General features: G+C 55.2%; 1 protein-coding gene and 1 long non-coding RNA gene across 5 annotated transcripts; one reads left to right on the forward strand and one right to left on the reverse strand.

Annotated features, from left to right (window-relative positions):
• Positions 1 to 2,250: 2,250 nt before the first annotated feature.
• Positions 2,251 to 6,729, reverse strand: LOC118897416. Of its 2 annotated transcripts, none has more exons than XR_005020426.1 (3): positions 6,622 to 6,729; positions 3,399 to 3,679; positions 2,251 to 2,311 (listed from the first exon to the last, which is right to left on the reverse strand). It is a non-coding gene; the product is annotated as an uncharacterized LOC118897416 (long non-coding RNA). The 2 variants fall into 2 exon arrangements; XR_005020427.1 differs by lacking the exon at positions 2,251 to 2,311 and adding an exon at positions 2,314 to 2,338.
• PLPP7 (phospholipid phosphatase 7 (inactive)) lies at positions 5,097 to 18,685 on the forward strand. 3 transcript variants are annotated; one of them, XR_005020425.1, is made up of 3 exons: positions 5,101 to 6,061; positions 8,199 to 8,297; positions 17,376 to 17,459. XR_005020425.1 is itself a non-coding variant. In XM_036856600.1 (2 exons), the coding sequence occupies exons 1-2, from the start codon at positions 5,116 to 5,118 to the stop codon at positions 8,128 to 8,130; spliced, it is 1,008 nt and encodes a 335-aa protein (XP_036712495.1). In that variant the 5' UTR covers positions 5,097 to 5,115; the 3' UTR covers positions 8,131 to 8,169. The 3 variants fall into 3 exon arrangements, 2 of the variants coding, with proteins under 2 accessions (XP_036712495.1, XP_036712494.1); XM_036856600.1 differs by lacking the exons at positions 8,199 to 8,297; positions 17,376 to 17,459 and adding an exon at positions 8,069 to 8,169 and having other exon boundaries at positions 5,097 to 6,061; XM_036856599.1 differs by lacking the exon at positions 8,199 to 8,297 and having other exon boundaries at positions 5,329 to 6,061; positions 17,376 to 18,685.
• The last annotated feature ends 337 nt before the right edge of the window (positions 18,686 to 19,022 follow it).

The following is a 19,022-nucleotide window of genomic DNA, read 5'->3' on the forward strand; positions in this document are numbered from 1 at the left end:
CGCCGCCCGGGGAGAACGGGGACGGAGGCGGCGTCAGCAGGCTGGGTGCGGCCCGGGATCGGGTGCGGCGCTGGGAGTTCTCCAAGGTGCTAAAATAAACCCGGAGAAGGATCAGGTTTCCCGACCGAAATAACCCAGGAGCGGCCTTAGAAATGCGAACTGACAAAGCGATCCGGGGCGGGAGCTGGCGGGGTGGGGAGGTGGTGACGAAAAATGCTTTTCTCAGGGCTGCTTCGCCGTCCTGGCAGGGAACCCCGCCGCCGCCCCTCCCTGCTCTCCCCTCCAGCTGTGCGTCTCCCCAGAGTGGAGCTTCTCACCCCTTCCCCTCCTGTTTTGGGGTCATTACCCCAAATAACCCGCCTCCTCTTGGCCATCGTCTTTGACGGCAAGGTTTGTCGTAGATCAGAGCCCAGGCTTCAGAATCAGGCAGCCATTCACTCAGTACATATTTATTGAATGCCTACTAGGTGCCAGGCACTGCTTGGGCACCTTGCCCCACAAAGGAACAAATAGACAACAGACCCTGCCTCGTGGGCTGACACTCTGCTAGGAGGACACAGGCCCTGAGCACACACAGAATAAATAAGTGTATGGCATGTTAGAAAGGAAACTGGCCAAGGAATAAAGGAAAAGAGAGGGAGAGGGTAAGGGGGATTGGGGTGAGGTTTGAATCCCGGGGTACCTCGCTGGCTGACTCCATGGTCCAGAGAGAATCCCTTAACCTCTGAGCTTGGTGTTCTCATGTGTACCATGGGGACTAAAAGCCTGTCTATGAAGTTGCGGTGACAGTTGAGACACACGTATCTCTGAGTCTGGCATGGAGCAGTGTTAAGTACAAGTTAATGATAAATATGCTCAGTAGTAGTAGTCAGTCTTTCTTAAACATTTAAAGACAACAAATAACAAGTGACTACAATGTACAAATGGCTCTAGGTCCCAGGATGCTGCCAGAAAACCTCTCCTGCTTTCAAGTGACAGGCAGTGTATGCAAATGCGTGGGGCAAGGGCTTTAGACTGAGTCCTGAGTCACTTCACTGCGTACCACCCCCCTCTCTCAACAATGGACAGTGCTAGAATAGGGAGGTTATGTGGACCTAGGGCCAGGTGAGGCAATGATTCAGGGCAGGCCAGGTGGTCTGCACGCATGGGGCCCCCTCAGAGCCATCTTTGTATTTCCCACTGGTCCTTGCATGGGGAGAGGGCCTGGCACACAGCAGACCTCAAAAAGTTTTCCAGGGACCTCCAGTGGTCCAGTGGTTAAGACTCAGTGCAGGGGGCGTCGGTTCGATCCCTGGTCGGGGAACTAAGATCCCACGTGCCGCGTGGCCAAAAAAATAAATAAATAAATAAATAATGTTTTTTAAAAAGTGTTCCAGGAGTGAGTGAGCGAATGAGTGAGTGAAAGATGAGGTCAAGCAGACAGGGAACGGAGAAGCTGTGGGACACATGGCCAGGAAGACAGCCCACAGGCTCAGAGTTACAGGGACCAGCCAGCCCACATCCTAACTCTGGCCTTGCTTGACCAGCTCTGTGGCCTCACAGATGATGTCACCACTCTAGCCTTCTCTTCCTCAACTCTAACACAGGAAAAGTGTGGTTAGACTTGCCATGTCGGCTAGAAGTGTCTCCGACCCTGTGCTGCTCTTCCAGGTCTAGGCACTGCAGTAGGTGGCTCAGGACGACCCACTGGACTTCATGGGGATGTATCTGAGCACACTTCTATTTGGTACTTGCCGCTTTAACCCCTTATTTATATTCTGCTGTAGTGCACAGGGGTGTATATATAAGGATAGCTATGCCATAATAGTTCCGAATCGTCACAAAATGCAAACAACCTACATGTCTAATAATAGGGAATTGCTTACATAAAGGATGGCCCATCCACATGACAAAATGCCAAGCAGTCATCAAAAAATAATGGGTTGTCATGGAGACATTGCCAGGTTTATGTATTTTTTATTTATTTATTTATTTTTGGCTGCATTGGGTCTTTTTTTTTCTTTTTCATAAATCTATTTATTTTATTTATTTATTTCTGGCTGCGTTGCATCTTCGTTGCTGTGTGCAGGCTTTCTCTAGTTGCGGCGAGCAGGGGCTACTCTTCGTTGCGGTGCGTGGGCTTCTCATTGTGGTGGCTTCTCTTGTTGCAGAGCACGGGCGCTAGGCACGTGGGCTTCAGTAGTTGTGGCTCACGGGCTCAGGAGTTGTGGCTCATGGGTTCTAGAGCGCAGGCTCAGTAGTTGTGGCGCATGGGCTTAGTTGCTCCGCAGCATGTGGGATCTTCCAGGACCAGGGATCGAACCCGTGTCCCCTGCATTGGCAGGCAGATTCTTAACCACTGCACCACCAGGGAAGTCCTGGCAGGTTTATATTGTTAAGTGAAAAGGGGAAGTTATTTTTTAAAGGATATATAATACAATCATATTTTAAAAGCATATTTCTTTATATATATAATATACATAGGTATAGTTTGTTTAATAGATATTCTTTCTGATTATTAAAGTAATACTTGGTTGTCATAAAACATTTCAGTAATTGGAAATGAGACAAGTGAGAATCCCTTTATAACCTGACCACCCTCATGTTAACAGTGATGGTCTCCAGGCAGTAGGATTATATCTAGATCATCTGTATTTATTGAATTTATTGCAGTAAGACTATAACATTTTGACAGTAAGAAAAAAATAAGGCTATTGGTAAAAGTGTATTGTTTTATAAACTGGCTAGCTATCTCGTGGGTGTGTATCCTATCTCCCCGACTAAACTGCAGGAAGAGATCAATGAAAGCACCAATTCAATGAATGAATGAATTCTAAGACTCTTGAGAAGTGGGACTGTGTGGGCTATGGTAGGTGCTCATAAAGGGATGGTGCCTGCTTCTCAGCTGTCTGAGGATGTGAACAAGGTCACCCTAACTTACAGATGGAGGAGAAGGTCTCAGTCTGAGTGAGTGGCTCTCACCAGCCCCCTGAGGGGGAAACAGAGGCCAGGAGTGCTAGCAGGACTTGCCTGAGGTCACTAAGGTAGAGGTTGCTGAGGGGTTTGAACCCAGGGTTGTCCCAGCCCAGAGCCCACTTTTCACCACTCCTGGGCCAAAGTCCAATCGGACTGCATAGTCCTCCCCAGCACGGAGCCCATTGTAGCCCTCAGAACCTGCCAGCAGCTCTTGCCAGGCCAAGGTGCTGACACAGGCCTCTGGGTATTAATAGCCCCTATCTGGGCTGGGCTCCTCCTCCCCTCCTGAGGTCAGCCCAGGTCATGGGCCCCACCCAGGGAGAGTGGGGTGAGTGCCCTGGTGGACAGCTAAGTGGGCACATCCAGGTCCCTGTGGTCTGAGGCATCTGAGTCTGGAGGCCCTTGTATCCCACCCCAGGGACTTCTTGGGAGTTGGTCCTCACCTCTTTTGGGTTTCACTCCTCTGAGCCTCAGCTTCCTTGTCTGTAAAGTGGGGATGATATCTTGACTTCACAGGAAGGTTGGTTATGTGGTGTCAATAATCTAAAGCAAATAGAGAGCACAGTACACTGCCCACTACCCATGCATTCTGTGCACATCTTCATGTGCATCTGTCCAGGGTCCAGGATGAGGCAGCACAGGTCATTATAGCCACACCCGAGAGGGAGGGATGTGACACAGTCTGAGACGTCCTTCTCTGTGGGTGCATGTTCTGAGGGGAACACTCTGGAAGAGAAGTGCCAGGGAGTCCACAAGGAACCCCAGACTGAGGGTTCCTGGTGGCTGGCTTCACACCAGCCAGGTACGGAGTGGGGGCCAGACCTTGGGGGTGAGTCCTTCTGAAGGGGGCACTCAGAGGAAGAGAGGACTTTGCCTTGTTTGTTAAATAGGATCAATTCCTAACCCATAGGCTTAAGGGCTCACTATGTGGCAGGGACCCTTCTCAGCATTTTACAAACATCATCTCACTGACTTCACAACAGCTCTTGGAAGGTGGACACTAGTGTTCCCATGTTACAAGAGGAGAAAACTAGGCCCAGAGAAGCCAAGTGACTTGCTTGAGTTCCCACAGCTAGTTGGTGGCAGAGCCCCAGGTCATTCCTCATCTTTCTGACTCTGGAGCCCCCAGGCTGGTCCCCTGTGACCACAGAGCACTCACTCCCACCCCAGGCAGCTTCGTGTCCTTGGGAGGCTCTGGACCTGGTCCCTGGGAGGCTGTGGGGTGGGCCTGGGGCTTCATGGGGGTCTCCATGCTTGGAAGGACTCCTGCCTTCATCCCAGCTGGGCAGACAGGCCTTGGGTGCCGTGAATCATGAGACCAGGGCGTTCACCCCTGACTCTGCTGCTTGCCCTAAACCAGTGGCTTCCCCTTGAGCCCAGGCCCCGTCAGCCCTGAAAGGGCTGTGGAGACTTTGGGTTCCTGCAGTCGGGGAGGCCAGACTCAAACCCCAAATCCTCGGCTGGGCCCTCGTGGTCTGCCCCTCTCTGGGTCTGCAGCCTCTCTCGCCCCCTCAGTCCATGTACTGCCACACGGGCCCCCAGACCTCACAGGAGGGCAGGAGGTAGGCTCTCCCTTGCCCAGGAACTCTCACCTGCCTTTCCTTCCGGGGGAAAGCCCTCCACAACTCCCAGGCCGGGCCCGGAGCCCTGTTCTATGATCCTGCAACATGTCTGCACGCTTGCAATCATTCACACATGTCATTCGTTTAATCCCCGCTGAACTATGAGCTTCCCGGGGACGGGGACGCACGCGATGTGTTCCATTCGCTGCGGTGTTCCAGGCACCTAGCACAGGTCCAGGAGCTCGGGAACTAGTTACGGGCTGCCTGAAGCTGCTTTAGTGATCCTGTCCTTCGCAAAGCTTCCGGGCAGTGGAGGCCATCTCTGAGGGGCAGATCCATTACCAACCAATTAATTACCCCTCCCTCTAATGGAAATCGAATCTTACAGATTGCCATTTGATTGAACGGTCATGCACTGCAGCCCAATTCAAGACTGATTGAAAATAAAAAAGCCCAGCCTGCCAGCTTAATGAAATGCTGTCACAGAGGGGAGGGGCTGGGCCCAGCCCCAGTGGACCCAGGGTGATGCTTTCAGTGACGTCATTCACTCCATCTGGTGTCCGGAGAGGCCTTTGGCCTGGGCTCCACCGTCTAGCCCATGGGACCAGGTCCAAGCTGTCCAGGCCAGTGGGTCAGGCGGGCCTGGCTCACAGGGGTCTGGCCTGCTCAGAAGGAAGCTGGTCAAACCAGGGCTAAGTCGGGGGGCCCCGATCTGGGCCTCTGGCCTGGGGCACAGCCGAGGCCAGAGCAGCAGGAGGACTACATTTCCCAGAGTCCCCCAAACCCCGGGAGCGAGCCATTGGAAGATTTAAATAGCCCCGGCCCGAGGCAGCCAGGCTGCAGCTGTGGCCGTGTCCACCTCCTGGGTGGCTCCATTGGCGCTGGCCCGCACTGGGGGGCTCGATTGGCTGCCCAGCTGGCACTGACGTTCCCTGGGAGCCTGGTGGCAGCCGGAGGTAAACAGCCATGTGCAGTCCCGCACTCTATATTTAACAGCTGCCGCAGAGCAGGAGGGGAGGCCGGGAGCAGGGGAGGCTCCAGGCTTCCGTCTTTGGAGAGAAGGGCCTCACAGCCAGGCTGGGTGACTGTCACCATGCCTGGCGCCCAGAGCCGGGCCCGGGCCCGGGACCGCAACAACGTCCTCAACCGGGCCGAGTTCCTGTCGCTGAACCAGCCCCCCAAGGGGGCGCCGGAGCCCCGCAGCTCGGGCAGGAAGGCCTCGGGCCCCTCGGCACAGCCCTCGTGCCCTGGCGATGGGGCCCGCGAGCGGCGCCAGTCTCAGCAGCTGCCCGAGGAGGACTGCATGCAGCTGAACCCCTCCTTCAAGGGCATCGCCTTCAACTCCCTGCTGGCCATTGACATCTGCATGTCCAAGCGCCTGGGGGTGTGCGCCGGCCGGGCTGCGTCCTGGGCCAGCGCCCGCTCCATGGTCAAGCTCATTGGCATCACGGGCCACGGCATCCCCTGGATCGGGGGTACCATCCTCTGCCTGGTGAAGAGCAGCACGCTGGCCGGCCAGGAGGTGCTCATGAACCTACTTCTGGGTGAGTGTGCCCGCCGTCCACCACCCACCCCGCCAGGCCCGGGGAGGGAGCCCACCCCAGCAGGACCAGCGGGGCCCTCAGAAACCGACTGGAACAATTTAATGAGGTTAGGCAGGGAGGGTGCCCCAGAAACAGGCAAGCCTCCGGCTTGGGGAGGAGAGAGCTGAGGATGCCCAGATGACAGCCCCCTGCAAAGTGAGGGCCTTGAGAATGCGGGGCCCCAGCGGGAACTTCTGAGGAAGGGCCCTGCTCTGGGGAAAGTGTACCGCCGCCCCAGAAGCAGCTTGAACAGGGGTGCTGGAGGCCGTGGCCTCGAGGGAAATGGCCAGGAGTCTGGCGGGTGCTCTGCAGTGGGGTGTCTAACCCTGTAACACGCCATCCCATGGGTTGGGGTCCTTGAGTTCCTAGGCTGCTTGCAGGCAGCACTTGTGAGCTGCTCCCATCAACCCCCTGCTTGGCTCAGGGACCCTGCAAGCAGCCCAGGATCCTCCCACAGGGCCTGGGGGTGCAGGGGTCCAGTCTGGGGCTCCCATCCACTCGTGGCCTCCTGGAGTCCTTACCTGCTGCTTCCCTGGGTGAGTCGCTGGAGGAGAGGAGGGCCTGGTGAGCTTTGGTTTGTTTTTGCAAAGTCTTTGTCACCAGCGTCTTTCAGTTGAGCTCTGCCCTGTGCCAAGTGTCACGTGGGCGCCATGTGGAAAGCAGGCCTTCCCCTCTACCCAGGAGGTGATGCCCAGCCCCCATGTGGCCCACGCTGTAGCCACTTCCAGATCCCCCAGGTGCTCGGGGACCCTCTGCTGCCACCCTCCACGGTGGGCCATGTTGATCTCCTGGCCCTTCCCAGCACAGCCACGATTTGGGGCGGGAGGGATGGCTCAGGCTAAGCAAACACTGACAAGGGGTCCCACTTCCAAAGAGGTGTGTGTTGGGCCACTGAGAACTGCCATCCCAGGGGAAGTTGCAGTAAAGTGTTGCCCCCCACTCAGGTCTCAGAGCAGCTGGGGTGGACACTCTGTGGGTGGGATGTCTGGGGTGGACACTCTGTGGGTGGGATGCAGGGAGGGGAAAACAGCAGGTGCTCGTGCAGGAGGTAGCTGGGTCTGGTACCATCAACGTTTTCTTGTTCGTATTCCTAAATGATTTACATTACTTGTTATTATGCCAAATAAACAGTCCCATGTGACTGGTGCTATTACCATTCCCACTTTACAGATTAGGAAACTGAGGCTCCTGTAAATAAAGCAACCTGGCCAAAGCTTCAGAGCGGGAGATTTGCACCAGGTCTGAAGATTTGCACCTGACATCCAGGCCTGGGCTCTTTTCAGGCAACGTGCCCTGGGCTTGGGACAGAGGGACAGAGCAAGGTGGCCCAGGTGCTGGGCCGGGTGTTTGTCGGGGGGCAGAACCCTGGCCTCATTACCCACAGTTTCCCCAGTGCCCGCTGCAGCCTGACACAGAGCAGTAGCTCAAGAAAACTGTGTTGGGGGTCAGGTGTCCAAGGATGGGGGTAGGAAAGCATCCTTGAGCCTCCCTCTCAACCCTGCTCCCTGGACCCCATCTGCACATTCCTTCCGCGTAAGATGATGGAGGTGGTGAAGCTGTGTTCGTAATTTGCTCAGTGCTTACTACGTGCCTGGTTTTGCATAAACCACATCACCACTTCTACAGGGAGATGATTTGTCCAGAGCCACGTAGCTAGTCATTGATGGGGCCAGGACCAGAGCTGGGAACAACTCTTAACATCTTAACAATTTGTTAAGATGAGGCTTCTGGCTCTTTCCAGCAACCAGATTCTGTGGACACAAAGGAGTTTGCTTCACAGGATGAAGAGCAAGGTTCGAGGTGCCTCCCTTCTTGAATAAGAAGGACAGCCATGTCTAAGTTTTTAAAATCATCATTTATTGAGCTTCACTATGTACCAAGTACTATGCCATGAATGTCCTGTATTTCATGATTTTTAAATCTTTTTAATGACCATGTAATGTAAGTATTAATACACCCACTTTACAGAGTTAACTGAGGCTCAGAGGGGTCAAGGGACTTGCCCACCCCCACATGCCCGTAAGTGGTAGATCTGGGAACCAAATCCAAGTCCTCCAGGCTGCAGACCCCTTGCCCTCCCCCCACCATCCGTCTGCAGGTCGGGCTGACCGCCCAATCCATGCTGAAGCTTGTGAGTAGCGAGGAGGCATCTGGGAAGAGTTTTCTCTTTTACCAGCAACTTTGCTGGCACATCCAGGTACCGACATGACAGAGAGATAAGAGCCTGGCACAGAGCAGCTGCTCAGAACAGGCAAGGTGGTCTGTGGGCCTGGGGCATTTCGTGGGGATGGGGACCCAGTAAACTGCAGCAAATAGCCAAGGCGGGTTAATCCCACAGCTCTGACCCAACCCGCCAAGAGGAGCTGCCCACACCACTCTCTGGCCAGGGAAGAAAGACCGTCCGTGGAGCGCAAACTGCACGGATCTGTCTGTTCTTCAGTCTTTGGGGGCCTGGGGGGGCCTTTCAATCCTGGAGCTCTGAGGTTGGAATGGACTTTGTCCTTGTCCTCACTCTGACCCTTACTCGATCTGGGCAAGTCAGTTCCCATCCCTGAGCTTCAGTTTCCTGATCTGGACATGGGGCTTCAGGACTGTGGTGGGGGTTCAGGGGGAGCTGGTAAAGCACTTAGCACAGTGGGTGGCAGGCAGAGGTGGAAGCTGCAGGGCCCTGAGGGATGAGGGGACCCTGCCTGGTCCTGCCTTCCCTGCTCTGAGCACCAGGGCACCCAGCAGAGTCCTGAGGGCAGAACGCTTCCCCTATACACCTGGGACTTGGGCTCTCCTTGGCCCCAAAGCGGAAAACTCAGGAGCCTCGGGAAATGGAGCTCCAGACACTGGACCCAGGAAGAGTCCCAGGTGGGCCGGGAGGAGGTTCTCTGCTCTGCTCCCTGCGTTCCTCCCCAAGGGTGTGCTGTGCTGCCTAGACTCTGGAGACGTCAAAGCCAGAAGGGATCTTAGCAGCTGGCACAAGCTTGGCTCCAGAGTTGGCCGGACCTGGGTGCAAATCCCGTCCCAGATGTGGGAACCGGGGCAAATGACTTTGCCTCTCTGAGCCTCATTTTCCTCATCTGTCTAGTGGGTTGCTGGGACACTTCCCTGAAGCATTACACAGAAGTGCATGGCTCATACGAATGCCAGTTGATGCTTGGGCATCAATGATCATCACCATCCTCATCACCATTGCCAGCATCAAAAGAAGTCCCAGGTCCAGGGTCCCTCCAGGTCCCCTCCAAGCTCTAGGCACCTGTGAGATGACCTGATCCCCTCCTTTGTCCTTCCCCTGCAACACCCGACTTGATGATCCCAAAGGAGGCCAGATGACAGGGGACCCAGGCCATCCCCACTCACCAAGCCCATCCCGGTTACCCCATGGGCCTGTCCTCAGTGGAAAATGGCTTCCATGTCTTATTTCCATGATCTATAAAAGAATCTTTATTGAAATGTCCCTGATTATACAAACTATACGTTCTTTTTTTTTCTGTCATTTTTTTTATTTTGGTTAAGTAGACATAACATAAAACTTACCATTTTAACCATTTTCAAGTGTATACTAGCATTAAGTACATTCACATTGCCGGAACTTTTCCATCTTCCCAAACTGAAACTAGGCTCCCATTAAACACTAAATCCCCCTCCCCCTCCCCACAGCCCCCAGCACCCACCATTCTGCTTTCTGTTTCTATGAATCTGACGAGTCTAGGACCTCATATCAATAGCATGATACAGTATTTGTCTTTTAATGTCTGACTTACTTCACTGAGCAGCCTGTCCTCAAGGTTCATCCATGTTGTAGCAGGTGTCTTCATTTCCTTCTTTTTTAAGGCTGAATAATACTCCATGGTATGGACAGACCACATTTTGTTTATCCATCATCTACCTTCTGGCTTTGTGAATAATGCTGCTATGAACATGGGTGTACAAATATCTGTTCAAGTCCCTGCTCTCACTTCTTTTGGGTATAGAACCAGGATGGAATTGCTGGAGCCTATGTTTAATTTTTTGAGGAACCCCCAGACTATTTTCCACAGCAGCTGCACCATTTTACATTCCCACCAGCAGTGCAAAAGGGCTCCAATTTCTCCACAAGTGTTCTTTGCCAGCACTTTTCTTTTTATATAATAGCCATCCTAATGGGTGTGAAAAGTGGTATCTCATTGTGGTTTTGATTTGTGCTTCCTTAATGATGAGTGATGTTGAGCACCTTTTCACTATACATCCTCATGGTAAGGAAAATTCAAACAACGACAGGTGATGAAAAAAGTGTTTCCCTTAAGCCCTTTCCCCAGGAATAACCTCCATTGCAGTTTGGGTCATGGGCCTCTGGATTTTTCTCTGCACCCAAACTAACGTATCATATGCTTCTAAAATGACCTCCTGTGGCGTTTTGCCCAGCTTGGCCTCATTCTCATGGCCCTACTGGGCCTTCTGGGCTATGTACCTCCCATCTCGGCCCCCACTCCTCCCTTCACATCAAGCATGAGGGGTTCAGAAACCAGAACCTGCATCCTCAGCCTGGCAGCGCCGCCCCCGCCCACCCCAAGCATCTCACAGCATCCCCACCCCCCCAGCCCCTGCTCACCCACCCTCCATATAATCTGTTCTGTCAGCTCTCCCACCCCAGCCCACCGGCCCCTGCTCTTGGGGACAGCTTAGGTGACAACCCCTCCAGGAGGTTTGCGTAGCCTGTCCCTAATTGATGGATCTTTAGACTGATCCCAAACCTTCACGGGCAGGAGCCCTCCTGCTGGAGACACCAGCGCAGCTCCGCAGAGGCAGGACATTCTCCACGCTTCCCCCAACTTCACTTCTCATCATCTCAGCGGGGCTCAGCGAAATGGTCCCTCCAGGCTAAAATACACATGACATAAAATTCACCATTTTCACCATTTCTAAGTGTCCAGTTCAGTGGCATTAAGTACACTCACATCGTTGTGCAATTGTCCCCACCATCTATCTCCAGAATTTCTTTCATCCTCCCCAACTGAAACTCTGCACCCGTTAAACACTAACTCCCCAGCCCCCCTCCCCAGCCCCTGGCAACCTCTAATCTACTTTCTGTCTCTATGAATCTGCCTACTTTGGGGACCTCATAAAAGCAGAATCATGCAATACTTGTCTTTTTGTAAAAATAACTCTTTTTAAATGTGCACAAGTCATGCACCGTCATGGTAAGAAAAGTTTTAATGCGGAATTACAGAAAGACACCAAAAATCACCCTCATCAACCCACCCAGCTAGAAGCACTGTTAACATTTAGCGTGATGCCTTCCAGACTTTTTTCTCTGCGTATAAACACATTAACGTCTTATTTTACAAGAACGGCATCCTACTGTAAATCCAGTTTGGTCATCGGCCTTTCCCGCTTAAACCCTATAGCTATCGTTCGGTGGCTATAAATACACATCAGCTTCATCATTCGCAGTGGCCCCAGAGTGCTCCACCGTTTAGACTTGGCCGCAGTTTCTCCTATCTGTCTCCGACTCAAGGGCATTGGGTTGGTTTGGGGTTTTCAGTGTTACAAAGAATGCTGCAGTGGACATCCTTGATGTGGGGCACATCCCTAATCACTTCCCAAGGAGATAGTCTTACAGATGGAAGGCCTGAGTCAAGGGAAGCCTGTTGGAAAGACTTCTGAGTCTGAAGCCAGATGCCCTTCAGAAAGTTTAGACCGATTTACAGCACTACCGGGCTGGTTCCCCAGCTCCTGGAGAGGCCAGAATGGGGGATCAGAGGCCAGAAGAGCTGGGACCCCCTCCTCCCAGCCCCAGCCAGTGAGAGGTATCGGCTCTGTCTTTGCTCTTTGCAGGGCCCGTAGCTACCCCTCCCCCACCCCCAGCCCAGCCTCGTTGCCCTGCTGCTGAGCTGGTCCCATGGAGCACATCTCAGGGCAAGCAGCTGAGCGTGAGGGGCCACGAGGGGTCACCTGGCAGCCCCCAACCAGGCTGAGAGAGAATAGTGGGCACCAAGGCAGCACAGCAGGGCCTTGAGAATGGGTGTGCTTCCTGCCAGGAGGGTTCAGCCATCTCAGCCCCCGCCCCGTGAGAGGGGTGGAGAGTGGAGATTATTGGGAGGGAAGGTGTGAGAGGTGATGGGGCCCAGCTCTGCAGCCCAGGCGGCCCTCAGAGTAGCTTCTGGGATGATCCCCATTTTATCAACGAAGGGAGGAACTCAGCGGGAGGGACGTGCCAAGGTCATGAAATTCACAAGCGGTCGACCTTGAGGCCGGTCTCTGATCCTGGAGCCCAGGTGCGCAGCCTCTGCCCTGAGGCCCCGGGAGGGTAGGTGACCAGCCTGGGTCACACAGCAAGTCGGGGCAGGTGGCGTGGCTTCGGCCCCTCCTGACTCTGGCCCCTGAGCTTGCTGCCAAGAGGACCTTTCCCCACAGGGGCCCCCTGCCTCCCTCCCATTCCAGGAGGGAATGTAGGTCAGGGAGCTCAACAGGCCGTATGAGTGGAATTCACGGAGCCTTGAGTGACGGAGCCATTTGCTTCTATTTCTGGGCCCCAGATTACGTGCTGACAGTGTCAGAATCAGAGTCACACGAGGGATGGCCGTGGTGCTGGAGGGGGTGCGAGCAGCCTGCGGGAGTGCTGCAGGAGGGGCTGTGAGTGGAGCGGCGAGGCCCTGGTGGCCACCAGCTCTGCTGGAGAGCTGTCCCCCCATGGCCTCTTCTACACTCAACTCTCAAAACCAGACAGCAGCAGTGTGATGTGGGGAGAGGCTGTGGGCGTGCCACACCTTGAAAGGAGCCCCCGTGTAACTACTGCTCATCTTCCCCACCCTCACCGCCCAAGCCACGTGGCACCCTGCCAGCCTGGTTCACCAGCCCCAGGCCTGGCCCTCGCCTGCCATACTCAGGAACCAGCGAGGCCCAAGACCTGCAGCTCGAGTGAATGAATGAACCAAGCACAGGCTGGGCCGGGCCAGCTGGACAGCCAGGCTGACCCGATGGTCCCGAGAGGCCCAGGGCAGTGGGACAGTCCCCACCTCATTATGGCCACAAGGGACAGAGCCAGCCAGAAAAAGCAGATTCCCAAAGGCCCAGATGTGGGGCTCTCAGATCACGGCGCACAGAAGCCTCAGCCCCAGAAGCTTCTGGAGGGGGCAGGGGAGGGTCCCCCATCCCCCCCAGCTTCAGCCATGGGGCTGCCTCTTTCTTCTGTTCATATACTGAGTCTCTGTGTATACTTAACATTGGGGAAAAATGTTTTGCTGCTAAAAAAGTTTGAAAGGTGTGGGTCTTGCTCAGCTCTTGGCCTGTGGGCCTTGACAGCCCACGAGGAGCACTGGGACACCTGGGGGGCCAAGGCACAAGCCCGCCTTGCCTTCAGCCAGCACGTGGGAGCGAGGCCCTGAGCACGGCATCCCCCCTGGGCAGCCCATGGAGGCACGATGTTGCCCCTCCCTCCCGCCTTCCTCCTGAACCCAGCAGCTTCCTCTGGGCACCTCTGCTGTGGTTTACACTTGTCTGGGAAGGCAGATTTAAATCAGCAGGAACTTGCCAACTTGCTGAGCCCTGGTTTTCGGCTGAGAAACTTGGTCACCAATTAGATAGATGGCCCACATCTCCCAGTGGCTAGTGTCATGGTTTGATCTACCTTAGGGCCTGGGCCTGGTCCCCATTAGCCCCCTCCAGACCCTGGCCCAGGATGCTCTGACTTTCCTCCAGGTGGTGAGGGTCTCGGAATTTGGGCCACCTCATTTTGACCCTGGTGAGACCTCAGAGAAGGAAACCCTCTCACCAGTGCCCCTGCTTGATGACACCCAGCCTCCGGGGTCTGAAAGCCTTAAGTTGCTTACCTGGGTCAGGCCAGGCTGGGGCTTAGGAGTAATAAGAGCAGCTACGGCATCAACTGCCACATACCAGGCTGTTCTAAATACTTCACAGACACTGAGGAGCTCATTTCATCCTGTGATAACCCCTGTTACAGGTGGGTAGACTGAGGCTCTGACAGGTGAAGGGACTTGTTCTCAACGAGCGGAGGAACCGGGACTTGAACCCCACCTGTGACTCTGAAAGCTGCAAGTTTAACAGGTTTAAACTCTCTCTCCCAGGTGGAGAGAGCCTGTCACAAGGTGAGGGAGGGGCCTCCCTGGGCTGCTCCTCCGTCAGGCTCAGGGTCCCTGGGGTCAGATGCAGCCGCCTCCCTCCAGCTCCCACCTGCCCTGTTGGTCCCTCCCTCCTGCTGGGACTGTGACCCCCCCGCCCCCCAACAGGCTCCAGATGGCTCCCAGCCTGGGCCTGGCCTCCACCTGGGCCAGCAGCTTGCGGGCTGGGAGGCCTGGCTCCTGGGAACCAGTTGCCGTGGAAACACGGGGCGGGGTGTGGAACAAGGTTCCCTCCCTCCCTTAGGCTCCTCCCCTCATGGCCTGGCGGCCTCTCCGTCCACCATTTCCTGCTTCTGCCCCCTTCCCTGGCTGGTCAGGCACATCCCAGGGTGGGCGAACGTCAGCTGGCCCTGTGGCTAGTGAGAGGGGCAGGCCCTGGGGAGGCCAGGCCTTCAGATCCCAAACCAGGAGCCCAGACTGCAAGCAGCAACCCTGCAGAGGGCAGGAAGAGAGTTCTGCACTGACCGGGGAGCGCGGTGTTACCCGGGAGCAGTCTGGACATCCAACGCTGGGACCGTCAGGTAAATACGCCAGGGCACCTCGGACGCTGCAGCCGTGGGTGTCCGGGGCGGGTGTGACCCGGCAACTTTCAAAAGCAGGTTACAGAACGTTGTGTGTAGAGCACGTTACAGCTTTTATTAAATCTACGCTCTATAGATGGAGAGAAGGTTCTGGAAAGGTGGCTACCTCTGGGTGGCAGGATTACAGGTGATTTAAAATCTTATTTTTTTTTTTAATTAATTTATTTATTTTTGGCTCTGTTGGATCTTCGTTTCTGTGTGAGGGCTTTCTCTAGTTGTAGCAAGCGGGGGCCACTCTTCATCGTGGTTCGCGGGCCTCTCACTATCGCGGCCTCTCTTGTTGCGGAGCACAGGCTCCAGACGCACAGGCTCAGTAGTTGTGACTCACGGGCCTAGTTGCTCCGCGGCATGTGGGATCTTCCCAGACCAGGGCTCGAACCCGTGTCCCCTGCATTGGCAGGCAGATTCTCAACCACTGCGCCACCAGGGAAGCCCTAAAATCTTATTTTTGTCTTCTATTTTGTAAATTTTCTACAGTGAACATCTACTGTGTCATTTTTTTCCCAAAAGTTTGTTTTTGTTTTTTTTCATTTCTGAGCGGTTGCAGGCCAACAAGTTCGGTGTCTCCTGTAAAGTTTCCAGGAAAGCTCCCAGAGCCAGGCTGCACTGAACTGTCATTTGGTGATAATCCTCCACCCTTCTCTGGCCCTCCTGGTGTGCCAGGCACCTGGGAGGGACCACCTCATCTGGTTTGCTGGGACTTCCCTGTTTTAGCCCTGAACTTCTTATGTCCTAGAAACCCCTCTGTCCCAGGCAAACCCAGGACAGTCAGTCACCCTGCAGGCACCGTGTCAGACCCTGTCTGGGAGGCAGGTGTTTGGGATATCTTGTTACGGGTGAGGGAAGTTAGGTGTCTTGTCCAAGGTCACAGTCAGGAAGCTCCGAGGCTGGGACTCGAACCCAGGTCTCTGTGACACTCGCAAGCCCCCACTTTGGCTGACCGGGTGCCACTGTGATCAGCTGGATGGAAGTGGGCCCTTGGCGTGGGCCTTCGTCTAACGGCACAGAGAGGCAGAGCAGCCTCTCCAAGGCCACACAGCGGGGTGGTGGTGAAGGCAGGACGGACAGAGATCCAGGTCTCCCCCAAGCTCCCCAAATGGGAAAGGAGCCCCCCGCTCTGGCTCCGCACCCCAGGCCAGCGACTCAACTAACATTTGGAGACTGCCGTTCTGTGTCTGGCCCTGGGCATACGCCTACGAACAGAATAGATTTGGCTTGACCCCCCTTCTGTGAAGTGATGGTGGTGGGGAGGAAGTGAGGGGTTGACCCCAAACCTCTCACCACCCAGCGGGTTCCTTAGTTGCGGCTGGGTGAGTGCCGTGAGGAGAGCGTGGCGTGTCTGGAGGGCAGGGAAGGCCTCGCTGGGGGTGTGACATTTAGGGTGAGGCCTGGCAATGACGGAGAAGAAGTCAGAGGGAGGGAAAGGGAAACGTCCAGAAAGAAGGAGGGGCAGGCAGGGATGCGCCAACCTCCAGGGCTTCGTCTCGTCTTCTGTAGAATGAGGACAACATGGCACAGCTGCAATGGAGAGCGGTTCAGTGGCTCCTCAAAAAACTTTACATAGGGAACTCCCTGGCGGTCCAGTGGTTAAGACACGGAGCTTTCACGGCTGAGGGCCCAGGTTCAATTAATTCCTGGTCGCGGAACTGAGATCCTGCAAGCCACGAGGCGCAGCCAAAATAAAAAAAAAATTATACATAGTTAACACATGATGGAGCAATTCCACCCATAGGGATGTGCCCAAAAGAACGGAAAACAGGTTCTCCACAAGTACTCGTACACAAATGTTCATAGCAGCATTATTCACAACAGCCAAAATATACAGACAAGCCAGATTCCATCAACAGTGAATGGATAAACAAACTGTGGCAGGTCCAGACCATGGAATAATAGCCATAAAAAAGGAATGAAGTTTTGATACCTGCTACAACATAGATGGGCCTCAAAAACATTACGGTATGTGAAAGAAGTCTGACACAAAAGGTCACATATTGTATGATTCCACTTACATGAAACGTCTAGAATAGGCAAATCCATAGAAACAGAAAGCAGACTGGTGGTTGCCAGGGGCTGGGGGGAGGGAGGATAGGGACCAACTGCTTGGTTGGGAACTGGGTTTCTTTTTGGAGCTCGATATTGGTGATGGTCGCACAACACTGTGAATATACTAAATGCCGCTGAACTGTACACTTAAAAATAGTTAATTGTGTGTTACGTGAATTTCAGTTCAACTTAAAAAAGATGGCGATGGTTACACCCTGTTCTCGGGACTGGCGGGGGCTTCAGTGAAGTCCTTTGAGAAAAGCCACCAGCCCAGGGCCCCGTTTGTCAGGATGAGATCCTCCGCCGGGCCCACAGTGGCCCACAAAACCCCTGATCGCCACTCTCTCATTCAGCACTTTTACCTCTCCGGATATCCCAGGGAAGGGCCTTCCAGGTAGAGGGAACAGCGCAAGCAAATGCCCCGAGGTGGGACCCTGCTCGCAGGTCCGCGTGGTTCGAGTGAAGGAAGCCAGGGAACAGTGGGGGGAGAGCGTGCAGGAGGCGGCGCTGACGGCCTCCGGGGCCTCTCTCCTCTGCCCACAGCCCTGCTCCTGGACATCATGACGGTGGCGGGCATGCAGAAGCTCATCAAGCGGCGCGGCCCGTTTGAGACGAGCCCCAGCCCCCTGGACTACCTCACCATGGATATCTACGCCTTCCCCGCCGGACACGCCAGCCGCGCGGCCATGGTGTCCAAGTTCTTCCTCAGCCACCTGGTGCTGGCGGTGCCCCTGCGCGTCTTGCTGGTGCTCTGGGCCCTCTGTGTGGGCCTGTCTCGGGTCATGATCGGCCGCCACCACATCACCGATGTCCTCTCCGGCTTCGTCATCGGCTACTTCCAGTTCCGCTTGGTCGAACTGGTCTGGATGTCCTCCAACACCTGCCAGATGCTCATCTCCGCCTGGTGAGCCGTTCATCTGCGGCTCCGGGGCCGGGGGTGGCCCGAGGGGCAGCAGGAGGACATAGGGCTGGCAGGGGCGGGGGGACCAGGCAGCCCCAGCCCATCTCCTCAATCTTGGTTGGAGGCTGGTGACCTCAGGTGGGCCCACCAGTGACCGGCACGTCCCTCCCATCATGCTGGGTGCCTCCTGCTCCTTCAATCAGACTCTGAGTCCCTCTGTAGACGGGCTGGGGCCCAGCCGTGGGGATAGGCCTGCTCTGCTTCTGCTCTGGAGGTACCAGGTGAGAACCAGGATGGCGGGAGAGGGGCCAAGTCTCATCTTGTCCTTTCACCATCGTGACTATTGAGTTCCTGGCTGTGCCCACCTGACCAGCAAAGTGCCCACAACCCACCACCCAACACAGGTGCCATTGCCATTAACGGTCATCGATAGCTTAGGGCAACGCTTTCCGGAGGGTACCCCACCGGACACCAGCCTACAAGACACTTTGGGAAGAGAAATGATCTTGTGGTCAAATAACTTTGGGAAGTGCTACACAGTCTGTTGGACATTCACGAGGGCTGAGATTGTCGTAAAGGCAAAGTCCTGTAGAAGAGCTTCCATGGAATCTTGTTTAATCCATGTTTCCTACACGTATTTGACTACAGAACCCTTTTCTCAAGGAAAAGCTATTAACCGTCCCCCAGGGAACCGCATTTCCCCAGGCGCATTTTGGGAGATGCTGCCCGGAGCGGAAGGGCTTGAGGCGTGAGCTGGCCTCTCCCAGCGCCGGGCCCCAGAGCCCGGGGAGACCAGGTGTCTGCGCCACCGCCTGTGGCAAGCCCAGGGCCCACGGGCGTCGGTGCCGCTTTGGCCCCCAGGGGCCGGACTCCGTGTGACCTAATAGGTCGTTTCCAAGTCAGCCGTTCCGGACGTGCACTTCACGTGACAATACAGATGACGTGCAAATAGGCCCTCTCCTGTGTGTTTTTTTTCCTCGTTTGATGCAAGATTCCAGGTGGGAGAGTCCCTGTTAACATGGGGGTGGGGAGTGATTTCTTTACCCCCAGTCAGGCCACGGTGTCAGATGGTCAGGGGGCAATGGGCTCCTAGACTTTTCCGGGCTGCCTGGTCCCTTCTCCCTGAGGTCCCTGCTGGGGCTCCCTCCATCCCCAGGGCCCTGCACTGGCCACCCTGCCCAGGGCCTGGGTCGTGATCCGTTTGGGAAGCCCTCACTGTGGTGCTGAGGAGCTCTCCCCTGGGGGCCAAGACCCTCTCACTCCCTGCTGACCCAGACCCTGCCCCCAAG

The sequence above is a fragment of the Balaenoptera musculus genome, chromosome 6 (genome assembly GCF_009873245.2).
Source record: "Balaenoptera musculus isolate JJ_BM4_2016_0621 chromosome 6, mBalMus1.pri.v3, whole genome shotgun sequence".
Lineage (NCBI taxonomy): Eukaryota > Metazoa > Chordata > Mammalia > Artiodactyla > Balaenopteridae > Balaenoptera > Balaenoptera musculus.

Coding starts and splice junctions, on each gene's coding strand:
- PLPP7 (XM_036856600.1), top strand. CDS start 5,116: ATGGGACCAGGTCCAAGCTGTCCAGGCCAGTGGGTCAGGCGGGCCTGG. Junction 6,062..8,068: donor GCTCATGAACCTACTTCTGG/GTGAGTGTGCCC, acceptor CCCACTTTACAG/AGTTAACTGAGGCTCAGAGG.